The sequence below is a fragment of the Notolepis coatsorum genome (genome assembly GCF_963971535.1).
Source record: "Notolepis coatsorum genome assembly, chromosome: 4".
Taxonomy (NCBI): Eukaryota; Metazoa; Chordata; class Actinopteri; order Aulopiformes; family Paralepididae; genus Notolepis; species Notolepis coatsorum.
In genome coordinates, this window is record NC_140168.1 from 18,629,631 (window position 1) to 18,653,532 (window position 23,902).

General features: G+C 51.6%; 1 protein-coding gene across 1 annotated transcript in view; it reads left to right on the forward strand.

Moving 5' to 3' along the window:
• wls (Wnt ligand secretion mediator) overlaps positions 1-23,571 on the forward strand; it is a 77,560-nt gene extending 53,989 nt beyond the window's left edge. The window contains exons 9-12 of the mRNA XM_084313138.1: positions 2,982-3,125; positions 14,482-14,565; positions 15,037-15,205; positions 22,294-23,571. Of these exons, the coding sequence (XP_084169264.1) occupies positions 2,982-3,125; positions 14,482-14,565; positions 15,037-15,205; positions 22,294-22,403 (507 nt within the window). The 3' untranslated portion in view covers positions 22,404-23,571. The remainder of the gene's footprint in view (positions 1-2,981; positions 3,126-14,481; positions 14,566-15,036; positions 15,206-22,293) is intronic.
• The last annotated feature ends 331 nt before the right edge of the window (positions 23,572-23,902 follow it).

The window sequence follows — 23,902 nt, forward strand, 5'->3', positions numbered from 1 at the left end:
TAGGAGATATGATATAGCTAGCAGACATGCTGTAGCTAGGAGACATGCTGTAGCTAGGAGACATGCTGTAGCTAGGAGACATGCTGTAGCTAGGAGACATGCTGTAGCTAGGAGATATGATATAGCTAGCAGACATGCTGTAGCTAGGAGACATGCTGTAGCTAGGAGTCATGCTGTAGCTAGGAGACATGCTGTAGCTAGGATATATGGTGTAGCTAGGAGACATGCTGTAGCTAGGAGACATGATGTAGCTAGGATATATGGTGTAGCTAGGATATATGGTGTAGCTAGGAGACATGCTGTAGCTAGGAGACATGCTGTAGCTAGGAGACATGCTGTAGCTAGGAGATATGATATAGCTAGCAGACATGCTGTAGCTAGGAGACATGCTGTAGCTAGGAGTCATGCTGTAGCTAGGAGACATGCTGTAGCTAGGATATATGGTGTAGCTAGGAGACATGCTGTAGCTAGGAGACATGATGTAGCTAGGATATATGGTGTAGCTAGGATATATGGTGTAGCTAGGAGACATGATGTAGCTAGGAGATATGGTGTAGCTAGGAGTCATGGTGTAGCTAGGATATATGGTGTAGCTAGGAGTCATGGTGTAGCTAGGAGTCATGCTGTAGCTAGGAGACATGCTGTAGCTAGGATATATGGTGTAGCTAGGATATATGGTGTAGCTAGGAGACATGCTGTAGCTAGGAGTCATGCTGTAGCTAGGAGACATGCTGTAGCTAGGATATATGGTGTAGCTAGGAGACATGCTGTAGCTAGGAGACATGCTGTAGCTAGGAGATATGGTGTAGCTAGGAGTCATGGTGTAGCTAGGATATATGGTGTAGCTAGGAGTCATGGTGTAGCTAGGAGTCATGCTGTAGCTAGGAGTCATGCTGTAGCTAGGAGACATGCTGTAGCTAGGATATATGGTGTAGCTAGGATATATGGTGTAGCTAGGAGACATGCTGTAGCTAGGAGTCATGCTGTAGCTAGGAGACATGCTGTAGCTAGGATATATGGTGTAGCTAGGAGACATGCTGTAGCTAGGAGACATGCTGTAGCTAGGAGATATGGTGTAGCTAGGAGTCATGGTGTAGCTAGGATATATGGTGTAGCTAGGAGTCATGGTGTAGCTAGGAGTCATGCTGTAGCTAGGAGACATGCTGTAGCTAGGATATATGGTGTAGCTAGGATATATGGTGTAGCTAGGAGACATGCTGTAGCTAGGAGTCATGCTGTAGCTAGGAGACATGCTGTAGCTAGGATATATGGTGTAGCTAGGAGACATGCTGTAGCTAGGAGACATGCTGTAGCTAGGAGATATGATATAGCTAGGAGTCATGCTGTAGCTAGGATATATGCTGTAGCTAGGAGTCATGCTGTAGCTAGGAGTCATGCTGTAGCTAGGATATATGATATAGCTAGGAGACATGCTGTAGCTAGGAGATATGATATAGCTAGCAGACATGCTGTAGCTAGGAGACATGGTTTAGCTAGGAGACATGCTGTAGCTAGGAGTCATGCTGTAGCTAGGAGACATGCTGTAGCTAGGAGTCATGCTGTAGCTAGGAGACATGCTGTAGCTAGGAGTCATGCTGTAGCTAGGAGATATGATATAGCTAGCAGACATGCTGTAGCTAGGAGACATGCTGTAGCTAGGAGTCATGCTGTAGCTAGGAGACATGCTGTAGCTAGGAGACATGCTGTAGCTAGGAGACATGCTGTAGCTAGGAGATATGATATAGCTAGGAGTCATGCTGTAGCTAGGAGAGATGCTGTAGCTAGGAGTCATGCTGTAGCTAGGAGAGATGCTGTAGCTAGGAGTCATGGTGTAGCTAGGAGTCATGCTGTAGCTAGGAGATATGCTGTAGCTAGGAGACATGGTGTAGCTAGGAGAGATGCTGTAGCTAGGAGACATGGTGTAGCTAGGAGTCATGGTGTAGCTAGGAGTCATGGTGTAGCTAGGAGACATGCTGTAGCTAGGAGTCATGGTGTAGCTAGGAGACATGCTGTAGCTAGGAGTCATGGTGTAGCTAGCAGACATGGTGTAGCTAGGAGACATGGTTTAGCTAGGAGTCATGGTGTAGCTAGCAGACATGGTGTAGCTAGGAGACATGGTTTAGCTAGCAGACATGCTGTAGCTAGGAGACATGGTGTAGCTAGGAGTCATGGTGTAGCTAGGAGTCATGGTGTAGCTAGGAGACATGGTGTAGCTAGGAGTCATGGTGTAGCTAGGAGTCATGCTGTAGCTACAGTAGGATACATGGTGTAGCTAGGAGACATGCTGTAGCTAGGAGTCATGGTGTAGCTAGGAGACATGCTGTAGCTACAGTAGGAGACATGCTGTAGCTAGGAGTCATGGTGTAGCTACAGTAGGAGTCATGGTGTAGCTAGGAGACATGCTGTAGCTAGGAGTCATGGTGTAGCTAGGAGTCATGCTGTAGCTAGGAGACATGGTGTAGCTAGGAGTCATGCTGTAGCTACAGTAGGAGTCATGGTGTAGCTAGGAGACATGCTGTAGCTAGGAGACAGAGCCTGATGAGTGACTTAAGAGACACTTGATAATGAGATTTGATAAAAGAGAGACCTAATGGAGACTTGATAAAGAGTGACTTGATAAAGAGAGACCTAATAGAGACTTGATAAATAGTGATTTGATAGAGAGAGACCTAATGGAGACTTGATAAAGAGTGACTTGATAAAGAGATACCTAATAGTGACTTGATAAAGAGAGACCTAATAGAGACTTGATAAAGAGTGACTTGATAAAGAGGCGTTATAAAGAGTGACTTGGTAAAGAGAGGCTTTATAAAGACTCTTTCTTTAACCAAAACCCTTGAAGATGTTTCCTTCCTTTGTTATAAATAGCCTAGTGGAGGTGGACTCGCGTGGTTGTTGGGTGGTGATTGTAACGCTGTAGCTCTCATGCCTCATGTCCCTCTCACGCCCCCCGTGGCTTCCTTGACCGCCGTGGCCTGTAGATGGCGTTCATCATCGTGGCGGGGATCTGCGCCTGCCTCTACTTCCTGTTCCTCTGCTTCATGGTGTTCCAGGTATTCAGGAACATCAGTGGCAAGAGGACCTCCCTGCCTGCCATGTCCAAGGCCCGGCGCCTGCACTACGAGGTACCAGGGTCCCGAGGGTTAACCCTAACCCTAACCCTGTCTCCTCTTGTCCCTGTCTCCTCTTGTCCCCGTCTCCTCTTGTCCCTGTCTCCTCTTGTCCCCGTCTCCTCTTGTCCCCGTCTCCTCTTGTCCCCGTCTCCTCTCGTCTCTGTCTCCTCTTGTCCCTGTCTCCTCTTGTCCCCGTCTCCTCTTGTCCCCGTCTCCTCTTGTCTCGTCTCCTCTTGTCCCCGTCTCCTCTTGTCCCCGTCTCCTCTTGTCCCCGTCTCCTCTTGTCCCCGTCTCCTCTTGTCCCCGTCTCTTGTCCCCATCTCCTCTTGTCCCCGTCTCCTCTTGTCCCCGTCTCCTCTTGTCCCCGTCTCCTCTTGTCCTTGTCTCCTCTTGTCCCCGTCTCCTCTTGTCCCCGTCTCCTCTTGTCCCTGTCTCTTGTCCCCGTCTCCTCTTGTCCCCGTCTCCTCTTGTCCCCGTCTCCTCTTGTCCCCGTCTCCTCTTGTCTCCTCTTGTCCCTGTCTCCTCTTGTCCCCGTCTCCTCTTGTCCCCGTCTCCTCTTGTCCCCGTCTCCTCTTGTCCCCGTCTCCTCTTGTCCCCGTCTCCTCTTGTCCCCGTCTCCTCTTGTCCCCGTCTCCTCTTGTCCCCGTCTCCTCTTGTCCCCGTCTCCTCTTGTCCCCGTCTCCTCTTGTCCCTGTCTCCTCTTGTCCCCGTCTCCTCTTGTCCCCGTCTCCTCTTGTCCCCGTCTCCTCTTGTCCCCGTCTCCTCTTGTCCCCGTCTCCTCTTGTCCCTGTCTCCTCTTGTCCCTGTCTCCTCTTGTCCCTGTCTCCTCTTGTCCCTGTCTCCTCTTGTCCCCGTCTCCTCTTGTCCCCGTCTCCTCTTGTCCCCGTCTCCTCTTGTCCCCGTCTCCTCTTGTCCCCGTCTCCTCTTGTCCCCGTCTCCTCTTGTCCCCGTCTCCTCTTGTCCCTGTCTCCTCTAGTCCCTGTCCCCATCTCCTCTTGTCCCTGTCTCCTCTCGTCCCCGTCTCCTCTTGTCCCCGTCTCCTCTTGTCCCCGTCTCCTCTTGTCCCCGTCTCCTCTTGTCCTTGTCTCCTCTCGTCCCTGTCTCCTCTCGTCCCCGTCTCCTCTCGTCCCCGTCTCCTCTCGTCCCCGTCTCCTCTTGTCCCCGTCTCCTCTTGTCCCCGTCTCCTCTTGTCCCCGTCTCCTCTCGTCCCCGTCTCCTCTTGTCCCTGTCTCCTCTTGTCCCAGTTTCTTGTCCCCGTCTCCTCTTGTCCCTGTCTCCTCTTGTCCCCGTCTCCTCTTGTCCCAGTTTCTTGTCCCCGTCTCCTCTTGTCCCCGTCTCCTCTTGTCCCCGTCTCCTCTTGTCTCCGTCTCCTCTTGTCCCTGTCTCCTCTTGTCCCCGTCTCCTCTTGTCCCCGTCTCCTCTTGTCCCTGTCTCCTCTTGTCCCCGTCTCTTCTTGTCCCCGTCTCCTCTCGTCCCCGTCTCCTCTCGTCCCCGTCTCCTCTTGTCCCCGTCTCCTCTTGTCCCAGTTTCTTGTCCCCGTCTCCTCTTGTCCCCGTCTCCTCTTGTCCCAGTTTCTTGTCCCCGTCTCCTCTTGTCCCTGTCTCCTCTTGTCCCCGTCTCCTCTTGTCCCAGTTTCTTGTCCCCGTCTCCTCTTGTCCCCGTCTCCTCTTGTCCCCGTCTCCTCTTCTCCCCGTCTCCTCTTGTCCCTGTCTCCTCTTGTCCCCGTCTCCTCTTGTCCCTGTCTCTTGTCCCCGTCTCCTCTTGTCCCCGTCTCCTCTTGTCTCTGTCTCCTCTTGTCCCCGTCTCCTCTTGTCCCCGTCTCCTCTTGTCCCTGTCTCCTCTTGTCCCAGTTTCTTGTCCCGTCTCCTCTTGTCCCCGTCTCCTCTTGTCCCTGTCTCCTCTTGTCCCCGTCTCCTCTTGTCCCGTCTCCTCTTGTCCCCGTCTCCTCTTGTCCCCGTCTCCTCTTGTCCCAGTTTCTTGTCCCGTCTCCTCTTGTCCCCGTCTCCTCTTGTCCCCGTCTCCTCTTGTCCCCGTCTCCTCTTGTCCCAGTTTCTTGTCCCCGTCTCCTCTTGTCCCCGTCTCCTCTTGTCCCCTGTCTCCTCTTGTCCCGTCTCCTCTTGTCCCTGTCTCCTTGTCCCCGTCTCCTCTTGTCCCCGTCTCCTCTTGTCCCCGTCTCCTCTTGTCCCCTGTCTCCTCTTGTCCCGTCTCCTCTTGTCCCTGTCTCCTTGTCCCCGTCTCCTCTTGTCCCCGTCTCCTCTTGTCCCCGTCTCCTCTTGTCCCCTGTCTCCTCTTGTCCCCGTCTCCTCTTGTCCCCGTCTCCTCTTGTCCCCGTCTCCTCTTCTCCCCGTCTCCTCTTGTCCCTGTCTCCTCTTGTCCCTGTCTCCTCTTGTCCCCGTCTCCTCTTGTCCCTGTCTCTTGTCCCCGTCTCCTCTTGTCCCCGTCTCCTCTTGTCTCTGTCTCCTCTTGTCCCCGTCTCCTCTTGTCCCCGTCTCCTCTTGTCCCTGTCTCCTCTTGTCCCAGTTTCTTGTCCCGTCTCCTCTTGTCCCCGTCTCCTCTTGTCCCCGTCTCCTCTTGTCCCCGTCTCCTCTTGTCCCCGTCTCCTCTTGTCCCCGTCTCCTCTTGTCCCCGTCTCCTCTTGTCCCTGTCTCCTCTTGTCCCCGTCTCCTCTTGTCCCCGTCTCCTCTTGTCCCAGTTTCTTGTCCCGTCTCCTCTTGTCCCCGTCTCCTCTTGTCCCCGTCTCCTCTTGTCCCCGTCTCCTCTTGTCCCCGTCTCCTCTTGTCCCTGTCTCCTCTTGTCCCCGTCTCCTCTTGTCCCAGTTTCTTGTCCCCGTCTCCTCTTGTCCCAGTTTCTTGTCCCGTCTCCTCTTGTCCCCGTCTCCTCTTGTCCCCGTCTCCTCTTGTCCCCGTCTCCTCTTGTCCCCGTCTCCTCTTGTCCCAGTTTCTTGTCCCGTCTCCTCTTGTCCCTGTCTCCTCTTGTCCCTGTCTCCTCTTGTCCCCGTCTCCTCTTGTCCCCGTCTCCTCTTGTCCCAGTTTCTTGTCCCGTCTCCTCTTGTCCCTGTCTCCTCTTGTCCCCGTCTCCTCTTGTCCCGTCTCCTCTTGTCCCCGTCTCCTCTTGTCCCAGTTTCTTGTCCCGTCTCCTCTTGTCCCCGTCTCCTCTTGTCCCCGTCTCCTCTTGTCCCTGTCTCCTCTTGTCCCCGTCTCCTCTTGTCCCAGTTTCTTGTCCCGTCTCCTCTTGTCCCCGTCTCCTCTTGTCCCCGTCTCCTCTTGTCCCCGTCTCCTCTTGTCCCTGTCTCCTCTTGTCCCCGTCTCCTCTTGTCCCCGTCTCCTCTTGTCCCCGTCTCCTCTTGTCCCCGTCTCCTCTTGTCCCCGTCTCCTCTTGTCCCCGTCTCCTCTTGTCCCCGTCTCCTCTTGTCCCCGTCTCCTCTTGTCCTTGTCTCCTCTTGTCCTTGTCTCCTCTTGTCCCCGTCTCCTCTTGTCCCCGTCTCCTCTTGTCCCCGTCTCCTCTTGTCCCCGTCTCCTCTTGTCTCCTCTTGTCCCTGTCTCCTCTTGTCCCCGTCTCCTCTTGTCCCTGTCTCCTCTTGTCCCTGTCTCCTCTAGTCTCTGTCTCCTCTTGTCTCCTCTTGTCCCTGTCTCCTCTTGTCCCCGTCTCCTCTTGTCCCCGTCTCCTCTTGTCCCCGTCTCCTCTTGTCCCCGTCTCCTCTTGTCCCCGTCTCCTCTTGTCCCGGTCTCCTCTTGTCCCTGTCTCCTCTTGTCCCTGTCTCCTCTTGTCCCTGTCTCCTCTTGTCCCCGTCTCCTCTTGTCCCCGTCTCCTCTTGTCCCCGTCTCCTCTTGTCCCCGTCTCCTCTTGTCCCCGTCTCCTCTTGTCCCCGTCTCCTCTTGTCTCCTCTTGTCCCCGTCTCCTCTTGTCCCTGTCTCCTCTAGTCCCTGTCCCCATCTCCTCTTGTCCCTGTCTCCTCTCGTCCCCGTCTCCTCTTGTCCCCGTCTCCTCTTGTCCCCGTCTCCTCTTGTCCCCGTCTCCTCTTGTCCTTGTCTCCTCTCGTCCCTGTCTCCTCTCGTCCCCGTCTCCTCTCGTCCCCGTCTCCTCTCGTCCCCGTCTCCTCTTGTCCCCGTCTCCTCTTGTCCCCGTCTCCTCTTGTCCCCGTCTCCTCTCGTCCCCGTCTCCTCTTGTCCCTGTCTCCTCTTGTCCCCGTCTCCTCTTGTCCCCGTCTCCTCTTGTCCCTGTCTCCTCTTGTCCCCGTCTCTTCTTGTCCCCGTCTCCTCTCGTCCCCGTCTCCTCTCGTCCCCGTCTCCTCTTGTCCCCGTCTCCTCTTGTCCCAGTTTCTTGTCCCCGTCTCCTCTTGTCCCCGTCTCCTCTTGTCCCAGTTTCTTGTCCCCGTCTCCTCTTGTCCCTGTCTCCTCTTGTCCCCGTCTCCTCTTGTCCCAGTTTCTTGTCCCCGTCTCCTCTTGTCCCCGTCTCCTCTTGTCCCCGTCTCCTCTTGTCTCCGTCTCCTCTTGTCCCTGTCTCCTCTTGTCCCCGTCTCCTCTTCTCCCCGTCTCCTCTTGTCCCCGTCTCCTCTTGTCCCCGTCTCCTCTTGTCCCCGTCTCCTCTTGTCCCCGTCTCCTCTTGTCCCTGTCTCTTGTCCCCGTCTCCTCTTGTCCCCGTCTCCTCTTGTCTCTGTCTCCTCTTGTCCCCGTCTCCTCTTGTCCCCGTCTCCTCTTGTCCCTGTCTCCTCTTGTCCCAGTTTCTTGTCCCGTCTCCTCTTGTCCCCGTCTCCTCTTGTCCCTGTCTCCTCTTGTCCCCGTCTCCTCTTGTCCCGTCTCCTCTTGTCCCCGTCTCCTCTTGTCCCCGTCTCCTCTTGTCCCAGTTTCTTGTCCCGTCTCCTCTTGTCCCCGTCTCCTCTTGTCCCCGTCTCCTCTTGTCCCCGTCTCCTCTTGTCCCAGTTTCTTGTCCCCGTCTCCTCTTGTCCCCGTCTCCTCTTGTCCCCTGTCTCCTCTTGTCCCGTCTCCTCTTGTCCCTGTCTCCTTGTCCCCGTCTCCTCTTGTCCCCGTCTCCTCTTGTCCCCGTCTCCTCTTGTCCCCTGTCTCCTCTTGTCACGTCTCCTCTTGTCCCTGTCTCCTTGTCCCCGTCTCCTCTTGTCCCCGTCTCCTCTTGTCCCCGTCTCCTCTTGTCCCAGTTTCTTGTCCCGTCTCCTCTTGTCCCCGTCTCCTCTTGTCCCCGTCTCCTCTTGTCCCCGTCTCCTCTTGTCCCCGTCTCCTCTTGTCCCCGTCTCCTCTTGTCCCCGTCTCCTCTTGTCCCTGTCTCCTCTTGTCCCCGTCTCCTCTTGTCCCCGTCTCCTCTTGTCCCAGTTTCTTGTCCCGTCTCCTCTTGTCCCCGTCTCCTCTTGTCCCCGTCTCCTCTTGTCCCCGTCTCCTCTTGTCCCCGTCTCCTCTTGTCCCTGTCTCCTCTTGTCCCCGTCTCCTCTTGTCCCAGTTTCTTGTCCCCGTCTCCTCTTGTCCCAGTTTCTTGTCCCGTCTCCTCTTGTCCCCGTCTCCTCTTGTCCCCGTCTCCTCTTGTCCCCGTCTCCTCTTGTCCCCGTCTCCTCTTGTCCCAGTTTCTTGTCCCGTCTCCTCTTGTCCCTGTCTCCTCTTGTCCCCGTCTCCTCTTGTCCCCGTCTCCTCTTGTCCCAGTTTCTTGTCCCGTCTCCTCTTGTCCCCGTCTCCTCTTGTCCCCGTCTCCTCTTGTCCCCGTCTCCTCTTGTCCCAGTTTCTTGTCCCGTCTCCTCTTGTCCCCGTCTCCTCTTGTCCCGTCTCCTCTTGTCCCCGTCTCCTCTTGTCCCGTCTCCTCTTGTCCCTGTCTCCTCTTGTCTCTGTCTCCTCTTGTCCCCGTCTCCTCTTGTCCCTGTCTCCTCTTGTCCCCGTCTCCTCTTGTCCCTGTTGTCCCTGTCTCCTCTTGTCCCCGTCTCCTCTTGTCCCCGTCTCCTCTTGTCCCTGTCTCCTCTTGTCTCTGTCTCCTCTTGTCCCCGTCTCCTCTTGTCCCTGTCTCCTCTTGTCCCCGTCTCCTCTTGTCCCTGTTGTCCCTGTCTCCTCTTGTCCCCGTCTCCTCTTGTCCCCGTCTCCTCTTGTCCCCGTCTCCTCTTGTCCCTGTCTCCTCTTGTCCCCGTCTCCTCTTGTCCCCGTCTCCTCTTGTCCTTGTCTCCTCTTGTCCCTGTCTCCTCTCGTCCCTGTCTCCTCTCGTCCCCGTCTCCTCTTGTCCCCGTCTCCTCTCGTCCCCGTCTCCTCTTGTCCCCGTCTCCTCTCGTCCCCGTCTCCTCTTGTCCCCGTCTCCTCTTGTCCCCATCTCCTCTAGTCTGTCTCCTGTTGTCCCCGTCTCCTCTTGTCCCTGTCTCCTCTTGTCCCCGTCTCCTCTAGTCTGTCTCCTGTTGTCCCCGTCTCCTCTTGTCCCTGTCTCCTCTTGTCCCTGTCTCCTCTTGTCCCGTCTCCTCTTGTCCCTGTCTCCTCTTGTCCCCGTCTCCTCTTGTCCCCGTCTCCTCTTGTCCCCGTCTCCTCTTGTCCCCGTCTCCTCTTGTCCCCGTCTCCTCTTGTCCCCGTCTCCTCTTGTCCCTGTCTCCTCTTGTCCCCGTCTCCTCTTGTCCCCGTCTCCTCTTGTCCCCGTCTCCTCTAGTCTGTCTCCTGTTGTCCCCGTCTCCTCTTGTCCCTGTCTCCTCTAGTCTGTCTCCTGTTGTCCCCGTCTCCTCTTGTCCCCGTCTCCTCTTGTCCCTGTCTCCTCTTGTCCCCGTCTCCTCTTGTCCCCGTCTCCTCTTGTCCCCGTCTCCTCTAGTCTGTCTCCTGTTGTCCCCGTCTCCTCTTGTCCCTGTCTCCTCTAGTCTGTCTCCTGTTGTCCCCGTCTCCTCTTGTCCCCGTCTCCTCTAGTCTGTCTCCTGTTGTCCCCGTCTCCTCTTGTCCCCGTCTCCTCTAGTCTGTCTCCTGTTGTCCCCGTCTCCTCTTGTCCCCGTCTCCTCTTGTCCCCGTCTCCTCTTGTCCCTGTCTCCTCTTGTCCCCGTCTCCTCTTGTCCCCGTCTCCTCTTGTCCCCGTCTCCTCTAGTCTGTCTCCTGTTGTCCCCGTCTCCTGTTGTCCCTGTCTCCTCTTGTCCCTGTCTCCTCTTGTCCCCGTCTCCTCTAGTCTGTCTCCTGTTGTCCCCGTCTCCTCTTGTCCCTGTCTCCTCTTGTCCCTGTCTCCTCTTGTCCCGTCTCCTCTTGTCCCTGTCTCCTCTTGTCCCCGTCTCCTCTTGTCCCCGTCTCCTCTTGTCCCCGTCTCCTCTTGTCCCCGTCTCCTCTTGTCCCCGTCTCCTCTTGTCCCCGTCTCCTCTTGTCCCTGTCTCCTCTTGTCCCCGTCTCCTCTTGTCCCCGTCTCCTCTTGTCCCCGTCTCCTCTTGTCCCCGTCTCCTCTTGTCCCCGTCTCCTCTTGTCCCCGTCTCCTCTAGTCTGTCTCCTGTTGTCCCCGTCTCCTCTTGTCCCTGTCTCCTCTTGTCCCTGTCTCCTCTTGTCCCGTCTCCTCTTGTCCCTGTCTCCTCTTGTCCCCGTCTCCTCTTGTCCCCGTCTCCTCTTGTCCCCGTCTCCTCTTGTCCCCGTCTCCTCTTGTCCCCGTCTCCTCTTGTCCCCGTCTCCTCTTGTCCCTGTCTCCTCTTGTCCCCGTCTCCTCTTGTCCCCGTCTCCTCTTGTCCCCGTCTCCTCTTGTCCCCGTCTCCTCTTGTCCCCGTCTCCTCTTGTCCCCGTCTCCTCTTGTCCCTGTCTCCTCTTGTCCCCGTCTCCTCTTGTCCCCGTCTCCTCTTGTCCCCGTCTCCTCTTGTCCCCGTCTCCTCTTGTCCCCGTCTCCTCTAGTCCCCGTCCCCATCTCCTCTTGTCCCCGTCTCCTCTTGTCCCCGTCTCCTCTTGTCCCCGTCTCCTCTTGTCCCCGTCTCCTCTTGTCCCCGTCTCCTCTTGTCCCTGTCTCCTCTTGTCCCCGTCTCCTCTTGTCCCCGTCTCCTCTTGTCCCCGTCTCCTCTTGTCTCCTCTTGTCCCTGTCTCCTCTTGTCCCTGTCTCCTCTTGTCCCCGTCTCCTCTTGTCCCCGTCTCCTCTTGTCCCCGTCCCTGTCTCCTCTTGTCCCCGTCTCCTCTTGTCCCTGTCTCCTCTTGTCCCCGTCTCCTCTTGTCCCCGTCTCCTCTTGTCCCCGTCTCCTCTTGTCCCTGTCTCCTCTTGTCCCCGTCTCCTCTTGTCCCCGTCTCCTCTTGTCCCCGTCTCCTCTTGTCCCCGTCTCCTCTTGTCCCTGTCTCCTCTTGTCCCCGTCTCCTCTTGTCCCCGTCTCCTCTTGTCCCCGTCTCCTCTTGTCTCCTCTTGTCCCTGTCTCCTCTTGTCCCTGTCTCCTCTTGTCCCTGTCTCCTCTTGTCCCTGTCTCCTCTTGTCCCCGTCTCCTCTTGTCCCTGTCTCCTCTTGTCCCTGTCTCCTCTTGTCCCTGTCTCCTCTTGTCCCTGTCTCCTCTTGTCCCCGTCTCCTCTTGTCCCCGTCTCCTCTTGTCCCCGTCTCCTCTTGTCTCCTCTTGTCCCCGTCTCCTCTTGTCCCCGTCTCCTCTTGTCCCAGTTTCTTGTCCCGTCTCCTCTTGTCCCCGTCTCCTCTTGTCCCCGTCTCCTCTTGTCTCCTCTTGTCCCTGTCTCCTCTTGTCCCCGTCTCCTCTCGTCCCCGTCTCCTCTCGTCTCTGTCTCCTCTTGTCCCCGTCTCCTCTTGTCCCTGTCTCCTCTTGTCCCTGTCTCCTCTTGTCCTTGTCTCCTCTTGTCCCCGTCTCCTCTTGTCCCCGTCTCCTCTTGTCCCCGTCTCCTCTTGTCCCCGTCTCCTCTTGTCCCCGTCTCCTCTTGTCTCCTCTTGTCCCCGTCTCCTCTTGTCCCCGTCTCCTCTTGTCCCCGTCTCCTCTTGTCCCTGTCTCCTCTTGTCCCTGTCTCCTCTTGTCCCCGTCTCCTCTTGTCCCCGTCTCCTCTTGTCCCCGTCTCCTCTTGTCTCCTCTTGTCCCTGTCTCCTCTTGTCCCCGTCTCCTCTTGTCTCCTCTTGTCCCTGTCTCCTCTTGTCCCCGTCTCCTCTCGTCCCCGTCTCCTCTCGTCTCTGTCTCCTCTTGTCCCCGTCTCCTCTTGTCCTTGTCTCCTCTTGTCCCCGTCTCCTCTTGTCCCCGTCTCCTCTTGTCCCCGTCTCCTCTTGTCTCCTCTTGTCCCCGTCTCCTCTTGTCCCTGTCTCCTCTTGTCCCTGTCTCCTCTTGTCCCCGTCTCCTCTTGTCCCTGTCTCTTGTCTCTGTCTCCTCTTGTCCCCGTCTCCTCTTGTCCCTGTCTCCTCTTGTCCCTGTCTCCTCTTGTCCCTGTCTCCTCTTGTCCCTGTCTCCTCTTGTCCCTGTCTCCTCTTGTCCCCGTCTCCTCTTGTCCCCGTCTCCTCTTGTCCCTGTCTCCTCTTGTCCCTGTCTCCTCTTGTCCCTGTCTCCTCTTGTCCCCGTCTCCTCTTGTCCCTGTCTCTTGTCTCTGTCTCCTCTTGTCCCCGTCTCCTCTTGTCCCGTCTCCTCTTGTCCCCGTCTCCTCTTGTCCCTGTCTCCTCTTGTCCCCGTCTCCTCTTGTCCCTGTCTCCTCTTGTCCCCGTCTCCTCTTGTCCCTGTCTCTTGTCCCTGTCTCCTCTTGTCCCCGTCTCCTCTTGTCCCTGTCTCCTCTTGTCCCCGTCTCCTCTTGTCCCTGTCTCCTCTTGTCCCTGTCTCCTCTTGTCCCCGTCTCCTCTTGTCCCTGTCTCCTCTTGTCCCTGTCTCCTCTTGTCCCTGTCTCCTCTTGTCCGTCTCCTCTTGTCCCTGTCTCCTCTTGTCCGTCTCCTCTTGTCCCCGTCTCCTCTTGTCCCCGTCTCCTCTTGTCCCTGTCTCTTGTCTCTGTCTCCTCTTGTCCCTGTCTCCTCTTGTCCGTCTCCTCTTGTCCCCGTCTCCTCTTGTCCCCGTCTCCTCTTGTCCCTGTCTCTTGTCTCTGTCTCCTCTTGTCCCTGTCTCCTCTTGTCCGTCTCCTCTTGTCCCCGTCTCCTCTTGTCTCTGTCTCCTCTTGTCCCTGTCTCCTCTTGTCCCTGTCTCCTCTTGTCCCTGTCTCCTCTTGTCCCTGTCTCTTGTCCCTGTCTCCTCTTGTCCCTGTCTCCTCTTGTCTCGTCTCCTCTTGTCCCCGTCTCCTCTTGTCCCTGTCTCCTCTTGTCCCCGTCTCCTCTTGTCCCCGTCTCCTCTTGTCCCTGTTGTCCCCGTCTCCTCTTGTCTCCTCTTGTCCCCGTCTCCTCTTGTCCCTGTCTCCTCTTGTCCCTGTCTCCTCTTGTCCCCGTCTCCTCTTGTCCCCGTCTCCTCTTGTCCCCGTCTCCTCTTGTCCCCGTCTCCTCTTGTCCCCGTCTCCTCTTGTCCCCGTCTCCTCTTGTCCCCGTCTCCTCTTGTCCCTGTCTCCTCTTGTCCCTGTCTCCTCTTGTCCCTGTCTCCTCTTGTCCCCGTCTCCTCTTGTCCCCGTCTCCTCTTGTCCCCGTCTCCTCTTGTCCCCGTCTCCTCTCGTCCCCGTCTCCTCTTGTCCCCGTCTCCTCTTGTCCCCGTCTCCTCTCGTCCCCGTCTCCTCTTGTCCCCGTCTCCTCTTGTCCCCGTCTCCTCTTGTCCCCGTCTCCTCTTGTCCCCGTCTCCTCTTGTCCCCGTCTCCTCTTGTCCCCGTCTCCTCTTGTCCCCGTCTCCTCTTGTCCCCGTCTCCTCTTGTCCCTGTCTCCTCTTGTCCCCGTCTCCTCTTGTCCCTGTCTCCTCTTGTCCCCGTCTCCTCTTGTCTCCTCTTGTCCCTGTCTCCTCTTGTCCCCGTCTCCTCTTGTCCCCGTCTCCTCTTGTCCCTGTCTCCTCTAGTCTCTGTCTCCTCTTGTCCCTGTCTCCTCTTGTCCCCGTCTCCTCTTGTCCCCGTCTCCTCTTGTCCCCGTCTCCTCTTGTCTCTGTCTCCTCTCGTCCCCGTCTCCTCTTGTCCCCGTCTCCTCTTGTCTCTGTCTCCTCTCGTCCCCGTCTCCTCTTGTCCCCGTCTCCTCTTGTCCCCGTCTCCTCTTGTCCCCGTCTCCTCTTGTCCCCGTCTCCTCTTGTCCCCGTCTCCTCTTGTCCCCGTCTCCTCTTGTCCCCGTCTCCTCTAGTCTCTGTCTCCTCTTGTCCCTGTCTCCTCTTGTCCCCGTCTCCTCTTGTCCCCGTCTCCTCTTGTCCCCGTCTCCTCTTGTCCCCGTCTCCTCTTGTCCCCGTCTCCTCTTGTCCCGTCTCCTCTAGTCTCTGTCTCCTCTTGTCCCCGTCTCCTCTTGTCCCCGTCTCCTCTGTCTCCTCTTGTCCCCGTCTCCTCATAATTTCCGATATTACATTTTAATGCCAATATCGGCATTAACCTGCTGGTCTGTTTTCTCTCTCCAGGGTCTGATCTTCCGGTTCAAGTTCCTCATGTTGGTGACTCTGGCCTGTGCTGCGATGACCGTCATCTTCTTCATCATCAGTCAGGTTAGAACCCTCTTCATCATCAGGTTAAAACCCTCTGCATCATCAGTCAGATAAAAACCCTCATCATCATCATCAGGTTACCACAGGTGAACGATGAACGAGGATCAGAGGGGTAACAGGTGTGTGTGTGTGTTCTCCAGGTGAACGAGGGGCAGAGGGGTAACAGGTGTGTCTGTGTGTGTGTTCTCCAGGTGAACGAGGGGCAGAGGGGTAACAGGTGTGTGTGTGTTCTCCAGGTGAACGAGGGGCAGAGGGGTAACAGGTGTGTGTGTGTGTTCTCCAGGTGAACGAGGGGCAGAGGGGTAACAGGTGTGTGTGTGTGTTCTCCAGGTGAACGAGGGGCAGAGGGGTAACAGGTGTGTGTGTGTGTTCTCCAGGTGAACGAGGGGCAGAGGGGTAACAGGTGTGTGTGTGTGTTCTCCAGGTGAACGAGGGGCAGAGGGGTAACAGGTGTGTGTGTGTGTTCTCCAGGTGAACGAGGGGCACTGGCACTGGGGGGACCACACGGTGCAGGTGAACAGTGCGTTCTTCACTGGGATCTACGGCATGTGGAACCTCTACGTCTTCGCCATCATGTTCCTCTACGCTCCGTCGCACAAGCGCTACGGAGACGAGCAGAACAGCGGACAGTGTATCATCGGTAAGAGCTTCCTGTTATCTTCATGTACTTCCTGTTGTCCTCATGTACACCTTCCTGTTACCCTCATGTACTTCCTGTTGTCCTCATGTACACCTTCCTGTTACCCTCATGTACTTCCTGTTGTCCTCATGTACACCTTCCTGTTACCTTCATGTACTCCCTGTTGTCCTCATGTACACCTTCCTGTACTTCCTTCCTGTTACCTTCATGTACACTTTCCTGTTACCTTCATGTACACCTTCCTGTTACCTTCATGTACACCTTCCTGTTACCTTCATGTACTTCCTTAAGTTAAGGTTAGAGTCGGTGTTAACACTTTGACTGCCCAAGTGTAATTTCTTATTAGTCCCTTGAATGTCCACATCCACTCCAATGTTAACGTTAATATCGCCTAATCTATGTTTTAAATTATGGTCTAATCTGCCCGTCGCTTATCAAAGACTCATTTTACAGTCAACATTGTCATGGCAGATTGTTTTTTTATCGCTTCATTTCCGCTTTCTAGCATTTTTTTAATCGCTCTATTTCACGGAAAAAACAACACATTCCATGATAATTGCCTTTTACTGGAATATTCTAGAATTGTCATTGTTCGGCCATGTCATGAATAGTTTTTAAATAAACGCTAGATTATCGATAGTATATGTGTGCGCACGCACGCTCTTGCGGCGAGCCGAGTCTCCTATTTCCTGACGGCGTGCACAGTCAAACAGCGATAACACACAATCACATAAAAGCTTATATCTCTGTGAAAACGAGTCTGATTATCCTAATACTGATAACATAGATTCCTTACCTGAGATCAGATTGGTATCCAAATGGTTTATTCCAATTCCCGATCGCCATTCGAAAAAATCGCTCATTTGATTGATCCATCGTGTATACAGTAAAACACATATTCCCCGCGGCTCCGAGGCTCCAGAGTGAACTCTGGTAGACCCCGGTTACATGAGTGAGAAGTAAAATGTGGAGTGCAGGTTTTTTCCCCCCACTCATTGAGTCCAATCCAAAAGGGTGATTTACCATCTGGGAGACGATAGGGGGTGCTTTTTTCACATCTGAGCGCCTGGGGTGACTGGATCTCCAACGGTAGACTCGCTTGATGCAATATGATTTCAGATCGCTAATATAAAAAAAAAACGAATAAAACAAATATTCTCGTGAGTGGGCATTCAACCCGCGGGGGGTAAACACGAGAAAACTCATGGATGGCATTCAAAGTGTTAAGGCTAGAGTCAGTGTTAAGGTTAGAGTCAGTGTTAAGGTTAGAGTCAGTGTTAAGGTTAGAGTCAGTGTTAAGGCTAGAGTCAGTGTTAAGGTTAGAGTCAGTGTTAAGGTTAGAGTCAGTGTTAAGGTTAGAGTCAGTGTTAAGGTTAGAGTCAGTGTTAAGGTTAGAGTCAGTGTTAAGGTTAGAGTCAGTGTTAATGTTAGTCAGTGTTAAGGTTAGAGTTAAGGTTAGAGTCAGTGTTAAGGTTAGTCAGTGTTAAGGTTAGTCAGTGTTAAGGTTAGAGTCGGTGTTAAGGTTAGAGTCAGTGTTAAGGTTAGAGTTAAGGTTAGAGTCAGTGTTAAGGTTAGAGTCAGTGTTAAGGTTAGTCAGTGTTAAGGTTAGAGTTAAGGTTAGAGTCAGTGTTAAGGTTAGAGTCAGTGTTAAGGTTAGAGTTGGTGTTAAGGCTAGAGTCAGTGTTAAGGTTAGAGTCAGTGTTAAGGTTAGTCGGTGTTAAGGTTAGAGTCGGTGTTAAGGCTAGAGTCAGTGTTAAGGTTAGAGTCAGTGTTAAGGTTAGTCGGTGTTAAGGTTAGAGTCGGTGTTAAGGCTAGAGTCAGTGTTAAGGTTAGAGTCAGTGTTTTTTTTTTTTTATCCACTTTTTCTCCCATTTTCTATATTTTCTCCCATCCCAATTTCGTATCATCCAATTCAACCCTCCTCTGTCACGAACGCTGTTTCTTGCCTCCCACAAGCCGGCTGCAATGTGGACTAAGTCATACATAGCACAAGTCCCCTCCGGTACTTGAGGTAACAGCAGTCGCATCTTTTCACCTGCGCAGCTCGATCTCTCAGTGGCGAGGAGTAACGCGTGGGAGGCTCACGCTGCCCCCGACACTTCCTGATTCTACTGCCCAGGCGCACCAACCGACGTGTAGGAGTCGCTGTCCACAACGCCCGATCCCCACCCATCAGTTTCCCACCCCCTAATACGGCCAATGTGTATTAGTACGGACGACCAGCTAAACTGAAAGCAAATGTGGAGCGCTGGGCTCGAACAGGCAAGCCCAGCGTCTCCAGATTTCGTGGCGAGCGCCTTGCCCACTACGCCACGTAGCCGCCCTAGGTTAGAGTCAGTGTTAAGGTTAGAGTCAGTGTTAAGGTTAGAGTCAGTGTTAAGGTTAGAGTCGGTGTTAAGGTTAGAGTCGGTGTTAAGGTTAGAGTCAGTGTTAATGTTAGAGTCGGTGTTAATGTTAGAGTCGGTGTTAAGGTTAGAGTCAGTGTTAAGGTTAGAGTCAGTGTTAAGGCTAGAGTCAGTGTTAAGGCTAGTCTGTGTTAAGTTAGGGGATAGAGTTGGTGTTAAGTTAAGGTTAGCGGTTAGTGTTAGTTAAGGTTAGAGTTAGACTTAAGTTAAGGTTAGCGGTTGGGTCTAGGGTCTATTCACACAATGTATTGTATATTGAATGAACATTCCTTTACTTACTTTTTACTTACTTTTTTTTTTTACTGTATGTAGCACACTCAGGGGCTCATACAGAAACGAGCATTTCATCATAAAGTATTCTGTATTTTGTTGTGACAAATAATAAACAAACTTGAAACTTGAACTTCAATGGACATACCTGGCAGTGGTTCTCAGAGGGAAGGAGGGGCGTTCCTAATGGACACGGCTTCTCTCCAGAGGCAGGCAGGGGGGGTGTGTTGGGGGGAGGGAGGGGGGCAGTGGGCGTTCTTCCAGACAGGGGGAGGAGGGGGGGGGTAATGAAAACCATCCATCAGTTGACGTCAGTGATGCCAAGAGAAAAAAGAGCTTTTGAAGTTCTGGAAGTTTTCCCTGATATGAGTCATGCAGACCATGGGAGTGGTCTCTCTCTCTTTCTCTCTACCTCTCTCTCTTTCTCTCTACCTCTCTCTCTTTCTCTCTCTCTCTCTCTCTCTCTCTCTCTGTCTTTCTCTCTCTCTCTGTCTCTCTCTCTCTACCCCTACCTTTCTACCTCTCTCTCTCTCTCTCTACCTCTCTCTCTCTCTGTGTCCCTCTCTACCCCTACCTCTCTCCCTCTCTCTCCATCTACCTCTCTCTGTCTCTTTATCCCTCATTCTCTCTATCTTCATCCCTCTTTCTCTCCATCTCTCTCTCTCACTCTTTATCTCTCTCTTTATTTTTCTGTCTTGCTGTCTCTTTATCTCTCTCTTCTCTCTCTCTCTCTCTCTCTCTCTCTCTCTCTCTCTCTCTCTCTCTCTCTCCTCTCTCTCTCTCTCTCTCTCTCTCTCTCTCTCTTTCTCTCTCTCTCTCTCTCTCTCGCTTTATTGGCATGACAGGAAAAATAGACCTATGTTGCCAAAACAATACAATAAACACAGTAAACATTGACAAATAATGATCAGTAAATAAATAATATCCTGTGAAGATCAACAATCAAAGGATACAATAAAATAAATTAATCCATAGAATATAATGAGAGGAAGGAATAGAACACAAAACATTTCAACTGTGTTCCTTCGTGCATCTGTTGACATTTAGTAACAAACTAAACATCTCAACTATGTGTTCCTTCGTGCACCTGTTAACGTTTAGTAACAAACTAAACATCTCAACTATGTGTTCCTTCGTGCACCTGTTAACGTTTAGTAACAAACTAAACATCTCAACTATGTGTTCCTTCGTGCACCTGTTAACGTTTAGTAACAAACTAAACATCTCAACTATGTGTTCCTTCATGCACCTGTTAACGTTTAGTAACAAACTAAACATCTCAACTATGTGTTCCTTCATGCACCTGTTAACGTTTAGTAACAAACTAAACATCTCAACTATGTGTTCCTTCATGCACCTGTTAACGTTTAGTAACAAACTAAACATCTCAACTATGTGTTCCTTCATGCACCTGTTAACGTTTAGTAACAAACTAAACATCTCAACTATGTGTTCCTTCGTGCACCTGTTAACGTTTAGTAACAAACTAAACATCTCAACTATGTGTTCCTTCGTGCACCTGTTAACGTTTAGTAACAAACTAAACATCTCAACTATGTGTTCCTTCGTGCACCTGCTAACATTAGTAACTTAGTACTATCCATTAGTAACATTAGTTACTTAGTGACAAACAAAAGTAATTAAGGCAGAAATAGAAATAGGTTAAAACCAAGAGATTCTCTCTGCGATGTAACTGTCAACGTTCTAACACGAGAGGTAAGGTTTGTTGCTGCTCTCCAAGAACAAATTATAGTTAATCTCTCTCCCTCCCTCTTCCTCTCTCTCTTGCTCCCTCTCGCTCTCTCTCTCTCTCTCTCTCTCTCTCTCTCTCTCTCTCTCTCTCTCTCTCTCTCTCTCTCTCTCTCTCTCTCGATATTTTATTGGCATGACTCAGAATACAATGTAAATCATCAACAGATCCTTTACATTTTTGTCATTTAGCTGAATGCTTTTATCCAAAGCGACTTACAGGTTCTGTACAACAAGTCAGCAGGAAGGGAACAACTCTTACAGCTGAGTAACAATGTTCACCAAACAGTGCTGAAACTTGGGTGCTGCAGTGTTGAGTACATAGTAGTAGAGACATATTAGTATAGTAGGTAGTAATATAGGCAAGGAAGATTATTTAGTGGCATATTCTTTTATTGCCTTCGTTATTTCAGATAATGATTGAAGAAGTGTGTTTTTAGTCAACGGTGGGAAGTTCGGTCCACCATTGTGGAGCGAGGACCGAGAGTTTTTCTTTGATGACCCTCCCAGAGCTGGGATAGGAGCGGGTCTGAGGCGGCCAGAAAATGTAGAGCGGAGGGGTCTTGACTCTTGAGGGTGTGTATTTAGTATGTGTTGACCGGAGGTAGGCGGTAGCCATTCCCTCTGGCGATACGCCAGAACCTTGAAGCGGATTTGTGCGGCGATGGGGAGCCAGTGCATGTCCCTAAGAAGTCTGGTAACATGGGTTGATTTTGGTAGGTTGGAGATCAGGTGGGCCGCTGCGTGCCATATGAGTTGAAGTGGCTTGGTGGTGGTAGTAGGTAGACCAGCAAGCAGTGAATTGCAGTAGTCGAGGCGAGACATTTTGTGAGGAAGGGGCGAATCCTTCTGACGTTGCAAGCAGGTTCTGGTTGTTGTAGCGATGTGAGCAGAGAGGTTCAGCTGGTCGTCAAGGACTACAGCTAGGTTATTGTCATTTGTGGATGAAGCCACGGCTACATTCTCCACTGTGATGGCAAGGTCAGTCAGCGGCGACGATTTGGCCGGTAGGTGAAGCAATTCTGTTTAGCTTAGGTTCAGTTTGAGGTGGTTGGTCATCATCCAGGCGGAAATGTCGGACAGGCAGGCTGAGATCCGCTCAGAGACTTTGATATCTGAGGGAGGAAAGGGAGAGTTGAGTGCCATTGGCATAGCAGTGATACGAGAAGGCATGAGATGTGATAATGTTACCCAGAGATTTGGTGTAGAGAGAGAAGAGGAGGGGTCCAAGGACCGAGCCCTGGGGGACACCCGTCTGACGGTCGTCGATGTAGGATGACAGCCATGCCAGTGCAGAGCCTACAACTCCCATTCCTGCGAGGGATGCTAGGAGGATCTGATGGTTGACTGTGTCGAATGCTGCTGACGGGTCCAGGAGAGGCCTTTCGCTCTTGCTAAGTGAATAGCCTCTGTGACTGCTATGAGGGCCACCTCTGTGGAGTGACCAGTCCTTAAGCCTGACTGATTAGGGTCTAGGAGGTCATTCTGTAAGAGATAATCAGTGAGTTGGTTGGATACAGCGCATTCAAGTGATTTAGAAAGGAAGGAGAGAAGAGAGACAGGATGATAGTTGTCTATGACGGTGGGGTTCATGGTTGTTTTTTTTACGAGCAGTGTGACTGGCTTGTTTTAGGAAGGTGGGAACCACCCCCGAGTTGAGGGAGGAGTTGATGGTTGCCGTTAGGAATGGGAGGATGTCTGGTGCTATGGTCTGGAGGAGTGGGGAGGGTACTTACTGTAAATTGTACCTAAATTGTACCTCATCCCATTTCTGCTTTGCACTATATAGTATTGTACATTAGTACACTGCATAGTATTGTATATTATATGGTAACTCAGTTACGTCTATTCTGCATCGAACATTGTACATATGTCTATACTGAACACTGTGACCTCATTTTCTACTTCTAAATTACATGCTATACTATGTTATTTGATACTATCTTGTCTAGCACAGTCTCTGGAGCGTAACAGTAAGAAGCATTTTGTATGAAAGTATTCTGTACTTCTGTATGACAACTATTAAAGAAACTTGAAACTTGGTAGCGGGTCCAGCTGGCATGTAGTGGGACTAGAGTTGCAAATTGTAAGCACGTTCCTTACTCGATCATTGATAACGTTAATGATCAATTAATCGATTAATTGTAACAAAGAATACCCAATTTACCAAACATTAACAAGTGTATTTGTTTCCACAATCAAAATGTTTATTTCCGCAGCAGCGACATATTGCATTCTTGCATGGCATATGAAACATAGAAATGTAGAGGCCTTAGACATATTAAAACACATTTGTGTCGACTTTAAGCGGGCGAGCTGCATCTGTGGCAAAAAAATCACCACTTCCAAAAAATCTAGAGCATGTATTTAACAAATTCAAAATAAAATTAAACACTGTTTGATATTAACTTAATAAATAAACAAAAATGAAAAATCGACTTATGTCCAACAGCAGCTGCGAATGTTCTCTACCTTTTTCACAAATATTATGGCAAAGTCTTCGGCAGAGAGAGGAGTGAGTAGGGAGGATATACAGTAAATGCCTTGCTCATTGCCCTCACTTGTCCAGATTTCCCTGCCAGTCATGGCATTTAAACCGATGACCTTCCAGTCAACAAGTCCAGAGCTTTTTCTTTACGTGTGTGTTTGTGTGTGTGTGTGTAGGAGACACTGGGGCCAGCAGTGGAGAGGACATCCAGCTTACAACCACCATCACTCATGTAGACGGACCGACTGAGATCTACAAGATGGCCGGCAAGGAGGCCCAGGAGTAAAGTCCTGCTCCATAACCACCCTGGCCCGGTCCTCCTCCTGCTACTCCTGCTCCATAACCACCCTGGCCCGGTCCTCCTCCTGCTACTCCTGCTCCATAACCACCCTGGCCCGGTCCTCCTCCTGCTACTCCTGCTCCATAACCACCCTGTCCCGAACCTCCTCCTGCTACTACCAGACCCAGTTATCTTCCCCAAACCATCACCTCCTGGTACCAGACCCAGTTATCTGTTCCCAACACATCACCTACTGGTACCTTAGCTGTATTCCTCCCCAGAAAAACTCCCATGATCAGTTTTACACAAATGCTGACTAACTACACCAGCACTCGCTCTGTCCTTGTTATTTCATTATCAAAAGATATATTTCTGACATGTGGTATATAATGTGCAATACTGATGTATTGTAAATAGTGTTGCACAGCTTGTACTTTTCTTTACAAAAACAACAACATCATAGCTGCTTTGCAATGCGAAAGGTATCTGTAGTGAAGACTGCCCTCTGGTGGCAGGGGTGAGTACTGCAGTATGTAGAGTGCTCTCACGTTGGGGGATGTACTGGTACCACTTTATCACTCCGCCTTGAAGTATCCGCCTATTATTAAAGGGGCATGTCACCCGTCTTAAGAATTCACACTTGGCGGTCACGAGAAAATATACAAAAAATACATCATCATGTTTATAATATCTGGTACAGATTGGACATTCTAAAACCCTCTCCTCCAATTATTAATCAAGATAATTGGGGGAATAAAAAATCTGTATTTTGTGTCAAATGTTGGGGTGTGTGGGGGGGGGGGGGGGTCCACAAACAGACATCCCTGTTGTTTTAGGGGTTGTGAACCAAACGGCACTGTAGCAGATGACTGGTGTCCTGTAGTTTCATTCTGTCCAGTGGTGGACTTCCTTTCCTCTTATCATTTGGGAAACGGACCACGCAGCCTTTTCTGGAGGGGAACAAGTTAATTATGTTACAACAATGTAGATATATATTTTTTATAAAGTGCTTATTTTCAACTGTATGAAAAATGTGCATTATGCTGTATCACTGTCTGGAAAAAAGAAAAACGTGTTGAGATTTGAAGTTGACTGTAGTTATTATTACACATGGTCCTTAGTTATATTGTGCTTTTTATGCTAATTTAAATAAAAGGAAAACTTTTACTTTATTTATTTTGTGTGTTTTGTGTCTTGTCTGTGTTCAGTGTCTTGTCTGTGTGTTTTGTGTCTTGTCTGTGTTCAGTGTCTTGTCTGTGTGTTTTGTGTCTTGAGTAGTATCATCGGTATAGAGTAGTATCATCAGTATAGACTAGTATCATTATAAAGTAGTATCATTAGTATAGAGTAGTGTCATTAGATTCAAATGTATTGTCATACAGCACAAGTACAGTACAATGAAAAGATTTTTGGCATCCAATCAGTAAACGTAACAGTAATATACAATGTACAGGTTATTGCAGGATATTTTAAACTAGTCTCAGTGGAACAGTGTGTTTGACCTG